Source organism: Hippichthys cyanospilos, chromosome 17, assembly GCF_059441005.1.
Source record: "Hippichthys cyanospilos isolate Australia breed blue-spotted pipefish chromosome 17, RoL_Hcya_1.0, whole genome shotgun sequence".
Lineage (NCBI taxonomy): Eukaryota > Metazoa > Chordata > Actinopteri > Syngnathiformes > Syngnathidae > Hippichthys > Hippichthys cyanospilos.
The window spans coordinates 14,731,156-14,753,486 of record NC_142385.1 but is presented as its reverse complement, the minus strand read 5'-3'; the positions used below and the strand labels follow the sequence as shown (position 1 = coordinate 14,753,486).

The 22,331-nt window shown below is 38.5% G+C and overlaps 4 protein-coding genes across 5 annotated transcripts in view; 3 read left to right on the top strand and 1 right to left on the bottom strand.

Annotated features, from left to right (window-relative positions):
• Positions 1-34: 34 nt before the first annotated feature.
• Positions 35-2,142, bottom strand: mrpl10 (mitochondrial ribosomal protein L10). Its single transcript, XM_088438808.1, has 5 exons — positions 2,092-2,142; positions 1,198-1,370; positions 956-1,120; positions 651-795; positions 35-372 (listed from the first exon to the last, which is right to left on the bottom strand). Exons 1-5 carry the CDS (start codon positions 2,129-2,131, stop codon positions 161-163), a joined length of 735 nt encoding a protein of 244 aa, XP_088294934.1. The 5' UTR covers positions 2,132-2,142; the 3' UTR covers positions 35-160.
• Positions 2,143-2,496: 354 nt separating this feature from the next.
• On the top strand, positions 2,497-4,953 carry pnpo (pyridoxamine 5'-phosphate oxidase). The gene is made up of 7 exons (XM_088438807.1): positions 2,497-2,728; positions 3,028-3,152; positions 3,571-3,670; positions 3,735-3,788; positions 3,859-3,987; positions 4,150-4,220; positions 4,311-4,953. The coding sequence occupies exons 1-7, from the start codon at positions 2,546-2,548 to the stop codon at positions 4,471-4,473; spliced, it is 825 nt and encodes a 274-aa protein (XP_088294933.1). The 5' UTR covers positions 2,497-2,545; the 3' UTR covers positions 4,474-4,953.
• Positions 4,954-7,891: 2,938 nt separating this feature from the next.
• LOC148409899 (glucagon receptor-like) lies at positions 7,892-18,953 on the top strand. Its single transcript, XM_088439473.1, has 14 exons — positions 7,892-7,930; positions 10,482-10,566; positions 12,055-12,157; positions 12,250-12,360; positions 13,096-13,217; positions 15,143-15,249; positions 15,587-15,743; positions 16,530-16,689; positions 17,783-17,843; positions 17,916-17,985; positions 18,055-18,146; positions 18,225-18,363; positions 18,478-18,519; positions 18,814-18,953. The coding sequence occupies exons 2-14, from the start codon at positions 10,507-10,509 to the stop codon at positions 18,883-18,885; spliced, it is 1,296 nt and encodes a 431-aa protein (XP_088295599.1). The 5' UTR covers positions 7,892-7,930; positions 10,482-10,506; the 3' UTR covers positions 18,886-18,953.
• The window catches only part of wdr90 (WD repeat domain 90), a 20,792-nt gene continuing 17,379 nt past the window's right edge, over positions 18,919-22,331 (top strand). The window contains exons 1-3 of one of the 2 annotated variants that reach the window (XM_088439472.1): positions 18,919-20,516; positions 20,697-20,791; positions 22,143-22,319. In XM_088439472.1, the coding sequence (XP_088295598.1) occupies positions 20,504-20,516; positions 20,697-20,791; positions 22,143-22,319 (285 nt within the window). In that variant the 5' untranslated portion in view covers positions 18,919-20,503. Of the gene's footprint in view, positions 20,792-22,142; positions 22,320-22,331 lie in introns of both variants that reach the window. The other variant, XM_088439471.1, reaches the window with a different exon arrangement.

The window sequence follows — 22,331 nt, the reverse complement described above, 5'->3', positions numbered from 1 at the left end:
ATGGCCAGCGAAAAAGTCAAACGGACAATCCGACTCACAATCAAAAAGACTATTTTAATGTAAATAACAATACTATTTAAGACCTTATTAAATCAAGGCAGCAGTCCAGCGTGCGCGTTCTCCCTCGCCCGCGCGCACGTTCTCAACGCAGTTGTTGATCTCACGTGGCTTTCTCCGCTTCGCCCTGCTGCGCCACGTACTGCTGCAGGAGCGCCGTCAGGTGGGCGGGGTGCCGCTGAAGCAAGGCGCTGCTTTGCGAGGTCAGCGCCTTCAGGCCGCTCACCAGCTCGCCATGGACCGCGGCGATCTTCGGCAGTTTGGCGTAGCTCGCTAGCCCTTGCGGGCTCAGCAGCGTGTGATCTATGCATGCCCCTGTAAACAAATGTTGACAAGGTATTTTGTCATCTAACATGAAAAAAAGAGACACATACAAAACAAAACGAAAAAATAACTCGAGGGAACATTAACTCCTTCCTATTGTTGAATTTAGTCTCTAAAATGTAGTCGCAAAGGCATACTGCCCTCTAGTGGCTGACGGTGGAATAATATTCGAAATAAACCAGCCTATAAGAAACCTAGAAGAAAATAACAACACTGTGAGGTCGGTTTTATTGTTTTCTAAAGTACGTGACCAAAGAAATGAAAAGTACCTAAGAGAACCATCTGCGGGCTGACGCGCAGCGTGGCCAGCATTTCCTTCACCTTGGGCTCTTTGCTGACAAACAGCACCGTGGGCCCGATGAACAGAGGAGCCATGTTGCTGTAGATGCTCTCGCTGAGGAATGAACGTACTACCTGCACACCAACACATGTGGACATTAGCTCAAAGTTTAACAACATTTATTGCGCAAAGATGAGAAATGTGTATAGGGGATAAACAAATATGCAGAAATTGTGGTAAAATAATCACTTAAGCAACCAAAAGAAACACTTCCTGATTGTTCTGTTTGCTTACCTGGTTGGAGAAGAACTTGACTTTAATGCCGTGCTTGTGGAACCTGTACCTCAGCATAATCAGATCATCAGAGCTGGAGCCATTATTCTGCGCCACAGCGACCATTTTGCAGTCGCGGAACACCCCCTCCAGTTCTCGCTTCAGCAGCCTCATTAAGGGACTCTCCTAAAAAACAAGGAACTTTTTCTATTTCAGATTTGATTCCATTTTACAACAACTTCTAGTGTGATGACTTTTGTTACCTGCTCCTGTACCACGGAGGTTTCACATGGGTATGCGCCAGGCGGAGCAGCCGGTTTCGGGGGGATGTACTCTGTCACAGCCATGAGCTTCTGTTTTAGGAAATGCATCGGTTTTCTGTGGCGAGTGACAGCTTTGGAGCCGTGCCGGATGCTCTGAGTCAGGGGGAGCCATCCTGGAAGGAGGATAGGGTCATATGTCAGATTGTGAGTTGACTGAGAAAATTGTACAATAAATCATGCTCTGATAAAAGAAAACCATTATTTCCCATGATAATTTGTGAGAAAATTCCTTGTCAACACAACAGAACAACAACATAACGAAACATAAAACACTAACACAAATACGTATAAAACAATCAGACATTCCAGATAATCATAACATCCATAACATTGACAGACTTCACTTAAACAAATTAGAATAAATGTCCACAATCATTTCCCTTTCCTACTAGTTACAAATTGAAGAGACTCATAAAAAAGATCAATATCAGTTTTAGATTATTTATAACATGTGAAATTAATATTACCCTTTTGTTTGTTTTGTTTGAAGGAACGCGTAAAAAGTACGTCGAAATTAAGCGACATCAATACGTCATCAACGGGGCGTCAGCGTGGTAGTCGAAAAATGATCTATTTTAATTAATGTCTGAAAGATAGGTAGTCCACTATATAAAGAACGTCCCTAATTAGCAATTAGAAGAAAAGCAATGAGAATAATTTCGAGCAAGTCGCAGTTCGACACCCTTATTTACAATATACAGTAGGAATGCTACATGCTAAGTAAAAAAACTCTTATTAAGCTTGCCAGTTATTTAGCGATCGCCTCTATTATCGAAAAAAATGTTATAAATACATGTGCTATATCATTTTTAACAAGCTCAAGTGCCATATTACCTGTTTTAGGTAATAATTTCACACACAAGGTCGACGCCATCTTCGACAGGAAATCGGTTTTCGGAAGTGACGCATTGATGCCACATTTATAACATTGGCGATAAATTTAATACGTTATTGCAACAAAATTCTGATAGAAATTACCAGTAGACTAAGACTCAAAATAAATAAAGTTAAACAAAAGACATTAACTCTTAATTTCTTGAGTTTATAACATTTTATAGATTCAGTGATCATGTTATCCTCTTGAAAATTCATCGTAACTATATTTCCTGAACGCACCATCACGAACGGGAATTTTTTTTTTTTTATTCACCTTATGATTATTCTACACAAATGCTGTGGAAGATACTATATGTTATTTTAAAAAAGTTATTTATTTACATCGGTTATAAAACTTGCGTAATGTTTTTACGTAAAGCGACCCCGTCGTTACGTCACATCGGCGACAAGCATGAGGCGTACGCTGTCATTGGGACCGATTGTTTTATTTATTGGTGCAAATCGTTCGTCCCTTTCGCTACCGACTGCGTACGACCGAGGCGTTATTTCACCATTTCTGCGCCGGCAGTTGACGTGTAACAACTCCAGCATGGATCTCAGTAACATGAGGAAAAAATACAAAGGAGATGAGGAGGTAAGCGTTACAAAAAGGCTGAAATCACTCAATGTTTCACGCAGTGACTGAATGCGCATTAAAGGAGTCATATCATAGTAAATTGACTTTTTAGTGTGTGTGTGTGTGTGTGTGTGTATTTAAATAAATGGACTCTGGAGTGCATATACACCCATCAAATGTAAAATTCCACAGCATAGCAATTTGCTGTTGTTTTAAACAGTGGCATAAATGCATATGTCTCTGTTAATAAACATGCATGGCTTGTTTGATGGATGAGTGTGTGACTGTCACGCAAAATATGATTGTGTTGCCTTTAGTGTTTCGAGGAGAGCCAGCTGACTTCACTGGACCCAATCAAGCAGTTTGGAAACTGGTTCGACGAAGCCACCAAGTGTCCTGAGGTTGGCGAGGCTAATGCCATGTGCATCGCCACGGCAACCAAGTGAGCAACAGCTTCCGTGCATATTCACGACAGCATAAAAAACAATTGGGGCAAAAATGACATTATCTGGGGACACAGATCGAATCTAAAAAAGAGGGGCTGTTTTGCAAAAGATACTTCCCAAATATTGGGCTTTTTTTGGGATGGGTTTTTCATTTGACCCAACTTTTGGGGCTATTCATTTCAAGCAAAAGCTTGTGTCAAATGAATAGCTCATAAAACAACACTTTGGTTTAAAATAACCCAATTTGAGGTCAAAAGATGGACCGACAAAACAGCCCAATATTTTGTGGTTTTATTTTTTTACAAAAATGACCCATTTTTCAGGGTTTTGTGCAAAAAAATCTGGGTTAGGTACTTTTTATTTCTTGTGTCACGTACTAACAAAGTATTTTTACTTGCCATTGTTGTGCGTCAGAGATGGACGCCCGTCGGCCCGCATGGTTCTTCTCAAAGGTTACGGCGACTACGGCTTTCGATTCTTCACCAACTACGAAAGCCGCAAGGGAACGGAACTGGTGAGTTGTCGTGACCTTTGACCTTTTGTGCCAAATTTTCAGTCGCGCTATGCTGCGTTCACAGGAGAGCAACCCTCACGCCTGTCTGGTCTTCTACTGGGAGCCTTTGAACAGACAGGTGAGACAATATCCATGCTAGCTTCTCTCGTTTGCTCTCGACGGATTTCCCAGACATTTTGTCCCTGTAGATCCGCATCGAAGGCGAGGTGGAGCGAATCCCCTACCAGAGTTCCTGCGATTACTTCCACTCCCGACCAAAAAGCAGTCAGATCGGGGCGGTGGTGAGCAGGCAGAGCACGCCGGTTCCCAACAGAGATGTAAGGATGTATTCAAAATACTTTTCACAATAACATCTAACATGTTGATAGCAATTGATGTGTTAAGTCGGCGCTGGCACTAAACAGTGGGTTACAAAAAAAAAACAGTTAACGTGTAACCATTACCCTCTTTGAAACGTTCATTTCATGATATATTTTTAGTTCCTTAGGGAGAAAAATGCAGAGCTGGAGGAAAAGTATAAGGACACACCAGTGCCAATGCCTGACTACTGGTGAGTATTTTCACAATAAAACCCGCAATTGAAGAGATTCCCCCTCTCCGGGTTTCAGCTTTCTCAATGTATTCTCCCGGTGTACACTAGGGGGGGCTATGTGGTGAAGCCTCACCTGATCGAGTTCTGGCAGGGTCAAACAAACAGGCTGCACGACCGCATCGTCTTCACCAAAATGGCCGCCGACGCCGAGCTGGGCGAGCATCAGCGGCGTGGCGAGGGCTCCTGGGTTTACCAGCGGCTCTCGCCGTGATCGCCATCGAAATCATCATCCTGACTTCACAGAGAGAGTAAATTTCAACTGTGCAAGAAAGTACTACCTCATAATGATTAAAAGTAGTGAACTGGGTCAAAGAATTTCAAAACTGAGAGGGATTGGCAACGCGTTTAATTTACCGATACGATCGTGAACCATTGCAGAGCGCCAGTTTACTTCTGTGGGTTTTGCTGGTTTTAATTATAAATGCACAACTGCTATCTTCAAATACTGTCTTATAATTTCAATCAAACTCTAGACAATGGCGACATCTTGTGGCATTTAAGTGTAGTTTTGGGGAAAAAAAAACGAATGGATTTTGCGAACTGTGAACATAAGTAGTTAATAAACCATAATTCAGATTGACTGTAGGCGTCCTATTTCTTTTTAATGCCATCAAAAGTGCAGCTAATTGTGCCCACTGTGTGTAATTATAGATGTTTTAAAATTCTCATGAATAAATGAAGTGTTTGCTAAGCGTGGCGTCTCTGAGCACTTTATGACTGGAGCGCCCCCATGAGCAAGAATTCTCCAAACAGTGGGAGATCATCATGCGGGCAGCGGGAAATGAACCAATTCCACTTAAGCCATCCAAAATGTATTGTTCAGATTTCTATATGTGACTTTAACCCCTGAGGCTTTTCACTAGCCTGGCCTTTTTATCGCTCAGCATGGGCTGACTTTGAAAGGGTCGTAACATCGTCAAATAGAAATGTATATTTTCTTTCAACCCATCAAAATGTCCATAGCATGAGCTGTAGCCATACGTATATATATATATATATATATATATATATATATATATATATATATATATATATATATATATATATATATATATATATATATATATTTTTTTTTTGGGGGGGGGGGTTCTGACCCCTTTCTGTACAAAAATTGTAAAATAAATATCATAGCTAAAGTAACTATGCTGTGTATTTACATCGTTATGAAATTGAAATAGGAATATTGTATTCGTGTGTTATGACTTTTGAAGACTTGCGTTATGGGAGTCCAGGCTAAGCCAACCATCAAAGTCATTGAAATGCTTCCAAATGTCATAAATTGGCCGCTAGTGCCACCCGGTGGTTTTGGGGTGTCAACACAAAAATTTCTATTGCGCCTTGCTCACAGGTTGCCGTTGATAGGATAAATGCAAAAATCGGGGGAAATGTGTGATAAATCATCGGTATTTCAATATGTCCAAAATTGACAACATTTCCAATTCTGAATGGCAGTAAATGAGCCTGACATGGGCTAAATTTGACACCTATAGGGTGTGCGTCTCAGTGTGGCATATTGAAAGTCCTAATGTTTTCACAATCTATGCACTATTTTAATCTCTAAATGTCTTTTTTTTCATTCTTTTTCTTTGACATCACACATCAAAAAGCTAATCAATCAATCCTGCCTTCTACCAGCTCTGATTGGCTCATTTAACAAAGTGAAATGCGACTTCATTGGGATTTAAGTGCACATTATGTTTTGTTTTGGAGGGGTTTTAATAGAGGTTTAAAATTAAAACACTGTATGTAAAACATACCCGCTAGCCTAGCGAGTGAAGCCAGACTGCAGTCTGTTAATTGCTTATATGTATTTCCATGCTCTCCTTTTGCATTTGTGTCTTTGACAATTGGTAGCTTTCAAAAACGCTCTCAATTTGCATCAGCGACTGCGCCACTAGTTATCAGAGCTGCAACAAGTGCATTTCGCTGTTGATATGAGCTCAATACCTGTCAAGCACATGCAGAGCGGGAAAAAAAAAAGAATTCTAGCCGGAAGAAATAAATACACTAAGAAACACAGAAGGGTTGTGCTCATTGCTCTCGTCTGTGTCATTACTCCCAGCGTGTCTGGCGCTAAAATCGATGAGTGACATTAAACAGGGCAAAAAAGGAGCCAATCTATTTCTAACACAAGAGCTGTGAATTCACAACCCGCTTGCACTTTGGATCTTGCAAGCACGGACAAATGCGCAGCCCATGCGCAATTTTCAGCAGTACAAGCTTATTGTTTTTGGAGACAATAACCTTTGTTTTATTGTTAATTTGATGGCTAAATCATTTTTCATTTTTCACCTGAAAAAGGACATCGCATGTGCTCGTGGTTCACAGCTCGGCTTACAAACTTAACACGACCAGAATCAGAAAAACGGGGGAGTCGAAATTGGGTATTAACTTAGCCTTGAGCACACGTGATGTCACTTTCGGTCACAGCAAGTGGAAAAATATATTTGAGTGGGGCTTACTGTACTGTTTGTGAAAACCTGTTTTGTTACCCAATGAATTATAGGCAAAATGTTCATTTTTTTCCTGCTATGACAATCGTTAAATACGTTTAGTGTTTCTTTAAGTTTGAGCTTTTAATTTGAAATTTTGAAAAAGAAATTGTGGCCGAAGGGGACAATTTCAATTTGGAATAATTTGACTTGAAACAGTTTGAAATTGTTTAACACAATGTTGAAATTAGAGGGGGAAAAAAAAGCTTGGAATTGTGAAACAAATTTTGTGGCGGGTAAAAGAGGACAATTTAATTTTTGAACTGTTTGACTTGTCCAAAAATGTACAGATTAGAGGGGGGGGGGCTCCTGATGATTTTATTTTGAAAAAAAAAATGCAGTAGGGATGAGTAGAGCAGTGTGAAATTGCTAAAAATGTTGACATTGGAGGGGGAAAACTTGGAATTTTGAAAACATTATTGTGGTGGGCAAAACGGAACAATCTAATTGAGGTACGACTGGATTAGTCCAAAAATGTACTGGTTGGGGGGCGGAGGGGGGGGGGGGGGGGGGTCCCTGAGATTTTAATTTGAAAGAATTAATGCGGGAGGCATGAACTGAACAGTGTGAACTTGCTATAAAAAATGTTGAAGGTGGAGGGGAAACAATCTCAGGCTTTTATCTTCAAATTTTTAAAAAAAAGGGGGGGGGGGGAACTGGGTCTAAAGGACAATTTACATTTGGAACTAATTGATCGGTCCAAGAAATTTACGAATTCGTAGAGATAAATGACAAGACTTTTATTGCGAAATTTTGTGGAAAAAAATACGCCACGGTTGAACTTGGAACGTTTGAAAATGTTACAGACGGACACAGCCAGCTTAGATATAAATGAGAAGACTTTAATTGCGAAATTTTATGGAAAAAATACGCCAAGGTTGAACTTGGAACGTTTGAAAATGTTGAATTTAGAGGGCGTAAATTCCAACTTTAAGCTTCCATTTAAGATATTTGAGGAAAAAAAAAACGTTATCACTGACGCTTGCATTAGTGACGCAAAACGTTGCTATAGTGGAAGTGAAGCTCCGGACTTTCGGAAGCTTGCCTCTTTGCACAAGTGGCAATGCCGAAGAAGAATGTGACTGGAGCTTAGAGTGCACGTTCGCTTTGAGGGGCATCAAATCCAAAACGCCACGGAAAGTTTCCACGCTGCGTTCCTCTTGTCTGCGCTTACCTGTAAGTCTCCTCTTTGATTTTAATGAGCGCTGTCCTTTCTGTTTTATTTATTGATTTATTCATTTATAATCTGAAGTGAATTACCTCGATATGAATTCCCTATAGGAACACATAAAAAAAGATGCTCTCATCACACAGGGCGAGCTCGACATCAATTTGCATGTTAAAGCGTTTCTCAAGCAAAGATTGATCAAGACGCAGCCAACTATTTGCCTTATAAATGACTGTTGGGCTGTTGAAATGACTACATATTGTTGCGACTGATTTTTGCGTAAATTGTGGCCCGCAAAAACGGCGGTTCTCAAATAGGGGAACGGGTACCCCTGGGGGTACTTGAATCAACTCCAAGGGGTACTCGAAACAAACAATCGTGCTTTCAAAATTATTACTGATTTATTTCAATCTGATCCCAAAAGAGGACGCTTAATTTGGAATGTTTTTCTGTGGACAAATATTTATTTATAAATATTTCTTTTTGAGAACAGAGCTGACACTTTATGTTGATTATTTTTTGTGGACAACTATTGATTAATAATCAAGTTAATGGTTTGTTTTTGTGAACAGATCTTTACTGTAATCTAAAAGAGGACGCTCTCTGTTTCATATTTTTCTGCAGACAAATATATATTTATAATGATTTCTTTTTGAGAACAGCTTGACTCTTTATGTTGATGAATTTTTGTGGACAAATATTTATTAATCATTAATCTATTTCTTCTTGATACCAGATCTCTTTTATGAGCCAAAAGAGGACAATTCGTGTTTATTATTTTTTTTATGGACAAATACAAATTCAGTTTTAAAGATTCGAAAGTTTAATCAATTAGACACCGATGGCACGGTTTAATGTTCTTTTTTTGGCACTGTTAAGGGGTACTTGGCCCAAAACAAATTTCACAGGGGGTACATCACTGAAAAAAGGTTGAGAACCACTGCACTAAAACAACATGAGAACATGCAAGTGATAATATTCCAATTCTTTTCTGATAACTGCACAAAATGATCCGTTTGGATGATTCAGCTTCTGATCATGTACAGTTTTGTGACAAAAAAGTGTATCGCTAAATTAGCATTCACAAGAGTGGCTTAAAGGTAAACAGACTTCATAACTGAAAAGGGACCAAGGGTCGACAAACTCATTTGTTTTTCACTTTCAAATGATTTTGTATGCCGGGGACACGGGTTAGATCTGAAGAGGGAAGAATAAAAATCCAGAGTTGATTGTAAGAAAATAGTTTTGTAGTCTGTTTTTGGAAAGTACTTTCAAATTAAAAGGTTCCAAAGACATTTTCTTGGATTGCCCTACTCTTTAAAGTAATTTTTCAAAATGGCTTTGTTAACCAGTCGTAAGGCCATCATTTTCACTCCAATTGTGGTTCAAATTGCACCATCATGACTTGCACTGACATGAATGCCTTTTCGTGGTTTCTCGGAGCAGAAACAATAAGGAGAATTTAAGAAAAGAGGTGAATTACTTACCTTTGAAAATTACTTCTTGTCATTTAGGTTTGGAAGACTTCACATCTTCTATGCAAAATGATTAATATTTTAAGTATCTATCTATCTATCTATCTATCTATCTATCTATCTATCTATCTATCTATCTATCTATCTATCTATCTATCTATCTATCTATCTATCTATCTATCTATCTATCTATCTATCTATCTATCTATACATCTATCTATCTATCTATCTATCTATCTATCTATCTATCTATCTATCTATCTATCTATCTATCTATCTATCTATCTATCTATCTATCTATCTATCTATCTATCTATCTATCTATCTATCTATCTATCTATCTATCTATCTATCTATCTATCTATCTATCTATCTATACATCTATCTATCTATCCACCAGTTCGCTAGCTACATAGCTAGCATCCCACATTTGTGTTGTGCCTGAAGATTACTTCATGATGTTTTGGATCATGCAAGGTGCACTCAAAGAATAATAATTTACTGTAATATGAAGGAGACCAAAAACCAAGGTTGAAGATTTATACAAGGTAACAAACAAAACAATTCAGAAATAAATTGACAATTGAAGACTAGACTTGAATTTCAGGGCAAAAAAGGAAAAAAACTGACAAAATTACGGACAGCACCATTTAGACAATGACCCGGCAAGAAGCGAAAGGAAACTGGAAACTAAATACGCTCACATCAAAAGAGACAACACGGAACACCTGGACAAGAAACAATTGGAAGAGGGAGCTGATTGGCCAACAAATTGAAGCACCTTAACACAGACAGGTGGACACAAACACACTGATGAGGACAAACACGAGGGGAACAAAAGCCCACAAAAAAAAACCCAAATCCCAACAACAACCAAAACACAATCAAACACCAGCAGAATAGGACACTATGTTGGAAGCGCAATGTAGTGATTTTTCTTGTTTATTGCTTTTTTAAAAATTTTATTTTACCAAGGTGCTTTAGAAGAGTCTTGTAGAGTGTTGCAAAACGTGAACATTCATTGGACTGCATGCTGTGTGGATTCTTGGAAGTAAACGTTTCAAGCTTGTGCTTTGTCTTTCAGTGCGACAAAGAAAATATTGAGCGCGATGGCCACAGCAGGAGAAATCATGGCCGTGATGTGTTTGCTGCTTGTCAAATTGCCCTCGGTTAGTTTCTTTTTTCAATATTCGATTATTTATTCTTGACTTGAGTTCTTGATTATTTCAAAATGACAGAGCGAAAAATGCGAGACATATGAAGGTTCGGCTACTGTGTTATTCTATGAAATATCAGCAAAACAGAAGGGAATGTTGGTGATTTGTCAAAGCAAATGTTTTATTTTGATTCAGCATAAATATTTTTACAGAAACCAGGTAATATTTATTGTTTAGAGTACGGGAGTCAAACTCATTTTTGTAGGTACATCTTCCCTCATTGGGCTGATATGGAACAAAACAAAATGGAAAATATTGCAAAAATTTCCACTTTCTTCTTTATTATGGACGACAAGTTCAGATTTTGGAACTGAGTTTAGCAAAGGTCAATGAAATTTACATAATTTGCTTTGGCGGGCCACATAAAATGACATGGAGGGCCAGATTTGGCCCCCGGGCCTTGAGTTTCAGACCTGTGGTTTGGAGCTTGCAATTCCAAGCATTTGTGCAGTTTTCTACCAGGTCTTAAAACAATTACTTGATTATTAAAAATGATTACTAATGAATTTGGGAAATGATTAGTCAATTGTTGATGCCAACAAATAGATGCCAACAAATATATATATTTTTAAGCCTATTCACATATTTGTGATGTAAAATTCCGATTAATCGTCCAACCAATTAAAAAAATATAAGTGATGCGTTTTCACAAAATATATGTGATGTGTTTTAAAAAAAAAAAACAGGTTTATGGCACAGTGTTTTGGATAATTGACGAAGATTTGAATTTGCAATACAATTAACTTGAGCTATCCATTTTCATTTCGCAGCAAGCAAAAGTTTCAAACTGGAAAAAAAGTATATAAAATATCAAAGAAAATAAAAAAAGACGATGTGCACCGTTGAAAGATGAATGTGCCAAAATGGCATGCATTGTAAATTATTTGAAAGAGACTCAATTGTAGAATTAGAATATGACAACATCTCAATTTTCATCTTAGAAGACATAAGCCTGATTTTATGAAAACATGTACTATATATAATAACTTCCTATTCTGGTTCCTTAACGTCATTTTCTTTTCCTTTAGCTAAGATTCGGAGAGCATATTTTTACCTCTTGAGAATCGAGACATTCAATCCAAGATAAATGCAGTACGTATTTTTCTTTTACATGAACGGGAAAAGGAGGTTCTGGAAATGGCTGGCGGAAAAATTACCGGTCTGGCCTTAATGTAGATTCCTGGCAAATTACAGTTACGATACCTTTAACCGGAATAATGATTTGTCAGAATCAGGAGTTCGACAGATATTTCATCCAGTTTCCTTTCAGGTCTCTGAGATGACAATCTTTGATTGGAAGAATATACTAATGGGATACGTGAAGGAGTGCTTTTCATGACAAAAACGTTTGTGCTTATCACATGAATGGATGAATTAGATATTCAATGCTGGAATCAAGATGCAGTCTTCTCTGTTGGTGGTGCTCGGTGGTAATTACAGACGGACACGGCCAGCGGGAAAGTGTTAGAGGAAACGTATCACAAGTGGTTGCAGTATAAGGCCGATTGTATCGCTATGATGGGAAATGAGCCGTTAGCTCAAGGTATGGTATACGTCGGGCGCTTTTTGCCAAAGGAAATGACACAAAATGCCACTTTTTGTGATTGTCACAGAAACATTATGTTGCCTCTGCAGATGGCTTGTTCTGCAACAGGACTTTTGATCAATACGCCTGCTGGCCAGATACTCCTGCCGGATCGCTCGTCAACATCTCCTGTCCTTTCTACCTGCCCTGGTATGATCAAGGTAGAGCCGTTTGATTTTTTGCTTGAAGATTGTTTGGGGAATATCGACGGTTTTATTCCTGGCTCGTCTGCTGGAGTCATTAATGATGATGCCCAGCCACATATCACGTCACAAGTTACGAGTTGCTTCATCTTCCTATTAGTTTGCTCTTAATTTGAAAGGAAACCTGTTAATGCCACAGCATTAGCCTCTGGGGGAAATTTTGAGCCAAATCTGGCTTTTTGGTGTTTTTGATGTGTGATATCAAAGGACCCCCCCCCCAAAAAAAAAAAAAAAATAAAACAGTAGGAGGCTAAAATATTGCATAGATTGTCAAAACATGACGACTTCCAATACGCCGCGCTGCCACTCTCTCTAAATGCTTGCAAACAGGAGGTCAAGAGGTACACCCGATAGTTGTCAAATTTAGCCCATGTCGGGCTCATTTACTGCCATTCAAAATTGGAAATATAGTCAATTTTTAACATATTGAAAACCCGATGCTTTATCCTGCATTTCCTCAGCAACTCGCCAAATGGCGTGCGATAGAAATTTTTGTGTTTACGCCTTAAAACCACTGCATGACGCTAGCGGCCAACTCGTGACGTTTGCAAGCCTTTCAATGACTTCGATGATTGGCTTAGCCTGGACTCCCAAAACGCAAGTCATAATAGTCTAATTCTGACATAATAAATGTTCCTATTTCCGTTTCCTAAATATATAAAATATACAGCATCTGTTTTTCTTTTCATCCAGTGTCCCAGGGCGCAGTGTTTCGGCGCTGTGGCGCGGACGGCCATTGGGAGCGCGACGATAACGGCCACGTGTGGAGAAATAAGTCACAGTGTGAAGAGGAAAAAGAGGTCACATCTCACGAGGTAGGATGCCCCCAAATCAGCTTCAAGATTCTCCTCGCATAAGACATGGACGGTGCCTAGAAATAGAGCTGCAATGATTAATCAACAACTTATAGTTTAACTACATTTTATATTTAAAATTGTCGGAATAAATAATGATGTTTCTTTTTTTTTTTTTTACTACTAAAACATGTATATATATTTTTTTTTCCTGTGTGAGCTTTCAGGTGCATGTTGAAATCAGTACATTTTATTAAAAAAAATGCAGTACAATTTCTCCTATTCTGCAGCGATGTCCCACATATTACATTTTAAATTGCATTGCTGTAGTACACAAACACGGGGCCTTGTCCTTTTAAGTCCAACAGCGAGGACTGGGCCGCAATTTGAGGGTCATGCAGCAGAGATAATATTGAAGAGCCATTGCTGACATACCTTTTCATTTGACCTGTTTTGATCTGTACAAACATATGGTCAAGATCACAAGAAATGGATCTGCAGACATTTGAAGTGGTTCCCCAGGTCAATCCTACATTATTTTATGTTGTACTGCTATAGCATAAAAACACCGGGATTATTTGATTAAATCCAACTGCCAATGAATGAAATATTGAAGGGAAAGCAAGCCTATTTAGCAATTTTACAAAGTATTTTTCATGTACAATTTACCCTTTGTTTATTTGTCCATTTTTGAGGCTTTTATTGTCCAGAAAGGGGGGGGGAAATTGTGAAAGTAAATAAACCAAGTTGTAAATGAGTCAGTTGTTACACTTGAAGAGCAAAGCCAATTTTTGTCTCAAATACTAAAAAATAATAATTAATAATATCGAATGCCTTTAAAAACACATTTTTCCACTTGTCGACTGACAGACTGGCAACGCATGTGCTCAAGGCTCAGGTAGTGACCAATCAGGGCTCACCTTTTTCGAATCATTTGTGTGTTCAGTCGGTTGCAAGTTTTTTAAAGATTTTTCAAGATTGATTCTGCATGGAATACGGTTTTGCTTTCAAATGATCAAATGAAGTACTTTAAGGGCAAAATATTCACTTATCGTGGAAACCGGACATCAGGGATATTGAATAAATGCAAATGAAGTGTCAAGGAAGTTGACAAGTATAAAACATAATAATAGGAAATCGTTCTCGTCACTGCGCGAGGAAATAAAATGAAACTGGACTCCCCGCGGCTCCTTTAACGTCATCGCGATAGGAGAACGGTGGGGCAGTTGAAACAAAAGTCAGACAGAGGCTGAAATTTCATGTCATCTCTCCAGTAAGTCATACAATAGACCATGCACATACACACTGCTGATGCAGTGACACTCACCTAAAGCCAGCACGGCATCATTATATGAAAAATGTGACCGGTGTTTGTCCTGCCTTGGATCAAATTGTTAACCGGGAGAAATGTGTTCCCTGTTGGGAGATGCTTTCATTTAGGACTGCAAACTTTCCAGTAAATTTCGGTAAAGTTTGTGTTAAAGATAAGACGGGGAATTTTCTGAAAGTATATTAACTAAGCATTCTCTTAAAAACTTTTTCTTAAGCAGACGCCCATGCACAGCGATTCGTTACATTAATCACATTTCAACAGATTTATTTACGTCCTAGACTAGTGATTTATGAAGGGACTTCAGGCAGTACGGGAAATTGTCACGGGTTCAGTTTTTCTTTAAAAAGAACTAAATTAAATGATTCTAAATTTTAAAAACTTGCAAATAAATGTGTACTTAACGACCAACAGTACGTTTGAAATATAATCGTAGGTTTAGTCAACATGAAATGATATCACGTGGGGGGGTGGCACTCCTCTGGAGGCTGCCATGCGGACGGCCTTGATGTCAATGCGAAACGGAATCGGACTCAAAATTAGACCAAAGTACACTTATTAGCTATGCAAAAAGAGTGCATTATTTTTCATCGCAAACTGATGGCATTTCTTTCAGATGTGGCTTGAACAAATTATGCTGAGCTTCAGGACGTTGTATACGGTGGGCTATTCCCTGTCCCTCTTCACTCTGGTGACTGCTCTTGTCATTCTGCTGAGCTTCAGGTAAGGCAAACACATTTCAATTCATTACGTTGTTTTTTTTGTCCTCATTTTCTTTGAGTAGTCTCATTCCACTCTATTATATGCTCTAAAACATCAATCTTAACTTTTTTGTCGGAATACCCTCACCAATTCATGCTAAAAGCATCGAGAGAAGCTGGTCATAATGAAACAATCTATTTGAGGAAATGTGGTTAAGAAAATGGTTCTATGGATGTATACTATTTTCTGCTTCAAATTAGAAGAAAATTGATGCCTTCGTCAGCGGATGATTTTAGCGAACGGTGGATAATTGCGAATGGAATACTCGGTTGAAGGATACTTATTTGCTCTCGTAAAGGAAACTACATTGCACGCGGAACTACATCCACGCTAACCTCTTCCTGTCCTTCATCCTGCGAGCCCTGTCCATCATTGTGAAAGACACCATGCTGGAACGCCACTGGGGCCGTGAGATCATGAAACTGGCCGACGTGAGCGCGATGCTCAGCCATCAGGTGGGCGTAGCTTCTCGCCGTTCGAGCTGTGTTTACATTCGCCCCCTTAATCACCTGAAAATGGGGGCCACTCGGGGAAGTTTGAAATTAAGGCTGCAACTATGTCATGCTGAAAATTCTATTGAATACTTGGATATTTATATAATAATAAAAACTGCATTTTTTTGCTTGGTTGAAGAACAATTAGGAATACAGAATTTAAGACGAAATGTGGCTGGGTTTTACTTTCTGGTCCTGGTTTTCCCATCTCTGTTTTTTTGACGTCTATAGGCATCAGTGGCAGCAATTTATACACTGCCAGTCCAATTAAAATGAATTTTGGACGTCTCCAGCCGGCAATGGCAGTGAGTGGGTTACAATAAATCTTTGGTGTCTTTTTAGCCATCAAAAATAGTGAATGACTTAACTTATTCACTGCCAGCCCTGTAAAAATGGATCTTTGTCGTCTATAGTCATTTATGCCAGTAAAAGAGTTCAACTGGATTTTTGACATCTATCGCTGTCACAATCTCATACGTGGATAACTTTGTTTTCTAAAATAAAAAATAAAAAAATCAGTTGGAACAGCAACTATGTAAGTTGAGTCATTTACATCCATTAAACTGTCTTTGAAAAGGCATCTGATGGTTCTCGCCAGCCTTGATGTGACAAATGAGTGCCGCTAGCTGTTAAGGCTGCTAGCATCGAGAGCTGCTCATTGCTGCTAGCGCTGCTAGCCTCTAATGTTGTAAGTAAGTATGAGCTTGTACTGGATATTAATAATACGTGGCTTTTTGTGTTCCTCAGGCTGCGATTGGCTGCAGGATAGCACAGGTTCTGATGCAGTACTGCGTGCTGGCCAACCACTACTGGTTCTTTGGAGAGGCCATTTATTTATATTCGGTGCTGATTGCGTCAGTGTTCATTGACAGCAACAAATACTTGCCGTATATTTGTCTTGGCTGGGGTAAGCTTTATATAGAGGCTGATTACTTTGAATATGGTCAAGATTGTCAGGTTACTTTAGTGATTTGACGTTCGTCGCGTTTGATTGAAGGGGTAAAACAGCATCATATTTTTCCGTCTTTCTTGTAGTCTGCTTGTTCTGCGTGGCAGTGGAATTAAGTTTGATAATATCAAAACAATAAGAAAAAGAAAACACAAATAAAAGAAAAAATGCTATGAGGCCTTAAATCAAGTCAATTTGATGTCACATTTAAGGCTCAACAAACTTTGTTTAACCCTTGTGGCATTATGTTACAAATTATGGAAATTACTTTGATTTTTTTTATGATATAAAAGAATCAATGGGGAAAAAACACTAGGGAGCTGAAATTTCCAGCAGATGATTAAAACCTGTTAAATTTCAAAATGCAACGTTTCTATGTAATTGCAGCTGGACGTGCGAGATTTTTAGTACAAAAGTAATCATTGTCCAAATTTTGGAGCGTATATTGTTACAATTTTTGAGATGCATTTTAATTAGATTTGTTACATTGATTTTTGCAACATTCCGTTGAGCGGCTGTCCAACTATGTCAGGAAACAGAAAATTCTTTGTTGAATTGTGTTCCACCTCAAGACAGTAGGTGGCAGTGGAGACCAGTTAATGGCGATGTCGTAAAGTGGCATCACTTCACAGGCTACAAAGACAGACCATACTATTTTTATTTTTTTTGTGGGCGTTTATAAATTTAACCTACATATGTCAGTGAACAATTTGTGGTTGAAGGAAAAAAAATATTCATTAGTAACTATTTATTACGCCATATATATGATTTACAAAATGCTTTTAAAAAAAAGCAAAATTTATTGTTTGCAAAGTGTCGAACCCCAGTCCTCGAGGGCCGGTATCCTGCATGTTTTTCGGTTTTCTCTCCCCGACACCTGATTCAAAAAATTAGCTCATTAGCAAGCTCGACAGGCGCTTGAAAATGAACCTAATCATTTGAATCAGGTGCGTTTGAGAGATAGGGTTAAAAAACATGCAGGATACCGGCCCTCAAGGACTGGAGTTCGGCACCTCTGCTTGAGTTTTGTCAGCATTCCGTCTTTGTTTAGGAACCCCACTTCTTTTTGTGACTCCCTGGGTAGTGATGAAGCTACTAAAAGAAAACAAAGAGTAAGTGTGAGCGGTATATACATTTACAAAGCCGCTTATACCCAGACTGAAATAATGGTTCTTTCTTTGCAGATGTTGGGCTGTCAATGAGAACATGAACTACTGGTGGATCATTCGGTCCCCCATTCTTATCGCTTCGCTCGTAAGTATGACGATTTGTGACCCCCCCCCACTTTGAAACTAAACACGTCTTTTTGCGTGCCAACCGCAGATCAACTTTCTGATATTCGTGAAGATTCTGAAGGTTATTTTATCCAAGCTACGTGCAACCAACCAGAGTGATTTTTCCAGTTATAAACGTCGGTAAGCCACCGCATGGAAGAAGATGTTGAAAATAAATATGCTGAAGTTGAATCTTGACCTGTTACTTTTCCCGACGAGGCTCGCCAAGGCAACACTGACGCTGATTCCCTTGTTTGGCATCCATGAAGTTATCTTCATCTTTGTAACAGATGAACAAACCACAGGGGTCCTGCGCTATATTAAAGTATTCTTTTCAATCTTTCTAAATTCGTTTCAGGTAGGCTGTTCAGTAGCTCCATTGCTGCTTGTTAACTTCAATCAAGCTTGTTAACTTAATACATGTTTCGCATGATCAGTCACGCAGCACTTTTTTTTTAATGAATTTGTGCAGGGTTTTCTGGTGGCTGTTCTCTACTGTTATGCAAACAAAGAGGTTGGTTTTTTTTCATCACTGATCTTTGTTTAATCCAAGTATGGAGCAATGTGTACCTTAGCTTTATAGTAGGGGTATCCAAACTACGGGTCGCGGGCCATTTGCGGCCCACCGTCCACATTTTCGCGGCCCGCCCCATCTGCTAAAAATACAGTCTGAAAACATTAAAACATTAGAAATTTTTCATTTTTTTGAAAAAAAAAAATAGCTCATTCTCATCCTTCACATTACAAAATCATTGACAACCCATGCATTATTATAATTAGCAACACTTTTCTTGATTTTGGTCAACAGGTGAGGACAGAATTGAAGAGAAAATTGCACAGCTGGACGGCAGACACGCGGCTTGTGTGCTGTGGACAGTGACTAGCCGGTGTTGACACCCACATAAACACTTTTTCAATTGCCACAGTGCCAGAGCATAACAAATCCTCGGACAACACACCAAAGGCGATGGCCGACGCCTCGTCCACGCCGGACAGCTCTCAGCTCTTTCGACATCAGAATCAGGAACCTGATCGATGTCAAGAGGTCTCGCTGCTGCAAGTTCCTGCAGCTATAATGGGCTGCGCCACCCTACAGCGTACAGATGGGGATGACGCCCTGCTGTCATCGGCAGGTATGCAGGTGTCGTTCCAAATTCACCTTCAAGATCCTGTGGAGTTACTTCCAAATGTTGCCGATATAGAATCTGATTGAACACTGGATGTAGGGTTAATTTAAAAAAAAAATACTGAGAATTTTTGTTGTTGTTGTGATGGGTAGAAATTTTTGTGCTAATGTGTGCAAAATTTTAACTGTTGTGTCAATTAAATTAAAAAGAATATTTGCTTTTATTTTAATGTTTTATGGTGGAAGGGTTTCACACAATTTTGGGTGTGTCCCGATCATGTAATCGGCTTTCTTTTTCTTGTTTCGTATTTCAGTTTAAAGTTGGAATTATAGAAGATTGGTAAGACTGAATGGTGGGAGACATAATTTTGAAAATAACCATTGTTGCATTGCTGTTATCAAATGTAGTAATTTATTATTAATATTTCATTTAATCCCAAATTCATATTTTTATGTTTTTTATGAGTCCAACTCCAAATCCTTGGTACTCAAAGTAATAAATGACCTTTGTTAATAAATATTCAAGTCATCAATTACTTTAGGTAAAGTGCTAAAGTAATCAATTTAATAATATAGTAGTAATATAATTCATTACTTTAGTTACTAAAGTGGGGGATTCATTTAGGTTCTAAAGAATCAAAGTAATTGATTATGTACAAAAGCACAAATTGATTACGTTTTCATTTAACGACCCAAAATAACTGATCATTTTAGTTTTAATTCATCTAGTAACAGCCATTTGTATACCCTCTTTTAGCCAAACACTTGAAACTTTGTCAATAAAATAAAAATACGCACTGGGGATTGATTGTCTGGGCTTAAAAAATGGAATGTGCCTTTGGGATTGAATGAGTTATGTAACAATATCTTGCTTTTACCCGTTAATGTCTAGTCAAAAAGATTTTAGGAAGTGAAAAACAATTGTGTTGTTTTATTCCCCAGTTGTGTGTTTTACAGTATTTTATTGAACTGTGAACTACATTACCCATGAGTGCTTAAGTGTCCAATTGGACCATCGTCGCTACGTGACGTCATGACGTCCGCGCTTTCGTTGGCAACGGCGGAAAACGAAGCGGGAAGGACAGAATTGCTTCGACAGTTGTCAAGTCATCTTTGTAATTCTTTTTTTTTTGCTCCAAAGAACTCGTACTGATTGTCGTTCAGCACCTCGAAGTTTGTTAAGTTGTAAGAAAACAAAACACTTGTCCCCAGTGAGCTTATTTTGTTGTGGAGCACCTCTGTTTGTAGCTATATGTGTTCAAGCAAGCTAATGTTTGTAAATGTACGTGAAGGCAGTTGGGAGAGTTGGCCCCATTTCGAGTGAAATTCCGCACTGTTCAATCTACAAGAGTATTGGAACTGTTCCCTGTCAATGGCTGCCAAAGGTACGAACATTACAGTTGAAATGGACTCTCAATAATATGCTTACTTTTTACGTTTGCTCGACTTACATGCTTTGAAAGGCAGAGGTTTTACTTGCCTCGGCAGTTCCCCAATGAAACAAATTCGATTTCTGAATGTTGCCTTGATGTCGAACGCGAATGACGCTAACTTTCTGTTTCTAGATGATTGGCAGCATCCTTACGTCAACATATTCAAACAATTTCGACTTTCAGAGTGGGAAAAGGCATCCAAAGAAGGAGATGTGTCAATATACACGGTAATTTTTGTAATGTATTGTTTTCAAACTCAAAATCATGGCAGGTCAAAGCTTGGACTACAAACTGATCCGTCCTGGTGAAAAGGTCATCAAAAGTGAAATTAATTCATTTTAACGGTTGTTATTTTTACATTTCTTCGTGAAATCCAGCCTATTCATTTGTGTCACATCCGATTGTGAGCATTTTCACTCAAAAAATATTGGGTGCTACGTCGACACAAAAAAATAGATTCTACACTTCAATCAGAATGAAAAGTATGTTTCTACCTTATTCCGTTCTTTACTAATCATTACTTGAAAATAGGTGCCATATTTTTCGGACTATAAGCCACAATTTTTTTCTCATGATTTGACTCCTGTGGCTTAATGTCTGGTGCGCCATCTGTCAAAGTGTCAATTTATGAAACCACTATGGAATAGAACTGAAAAGATATGTATATGATTGCATGTATATATGTAACATTGTATATATGAATTACTGTATGTGTAATGTGTTATTCATTCACTAAAACAATCAATTAAACTAAAGGAGACAGAAGAAGATGTTATGGAAGTATTGATTGTGAGTTTGAACTGTTAGCTTGAAAAAAATCCACCCATTCATCCATTTCTATGAATATGTTGGTGTTAAACATGCAGACTGTTGAAGATGTTGCTAGCCTATTTGCATCGAAAGAGTTATGGGATGATCTGTTTATTTTACTCTCTTTACCAGGAAAACGTGAATATTTTGTCTTTGTGATTTAACAACTAAATTATTTTTTAATGTCCAATTATTAGCTTTAAATACACAATTTTTACCTGCTGTCAGCTGAAAATGGCATCACCTGTGCTTGGGTAATGACCAATCATGATTTATCGGTTGGTCAACTGACATAAGAAGAATGTGATTGATTGGTCGTTTACCATATTAACTCATTCAATTCCAAAAATGTATTTTTACATTTTTAAGAGACCAGACATCCAATCCCAGTTACGTATTTGTAATTGTTTTCAAATATTTTCAAGTGTTAAGATAAGGGATTGTCAAAGTACTATCTATAATTATTGTTATTATTAGTATCGATTGTAAGCATCTGTCTTGTATAACCCACCCATCGATCTTTCGTCCACATTCGCAAAACTTCAATTTCACATTTTAGCTCATTTTCAAATCTTCTGTTTTTAAAATAACAAATTAATTTGATTCATGGCCCAGCTCGAATCAAAAGATGCGTACCAAAAACATATGTCCATTCCAGTGGACGCAAACGAGCAGGTGGGGGCTCTGGAAGATAGAGCGTTACTCACTCACAATAGTTTATTACCACCTTTCTTTTTTTTCCTCCCATTTTATCATAAAACACCTTAGGACAAGACCCTCAAATGTACAGTATTCCAGATCCGGGGTTCTGAACCTGCCGCGAATTACATCCGGCTTCCGAAAACATCGCAGCAGTCTCTGGGTTTGACAGGGCAATATTTCTATGTCCTTTTCAAACCCAGTCCAGGAAAACCATTTTTGATTCTTCTGGATGTCACGGCGCAGGTACTGTTGCCG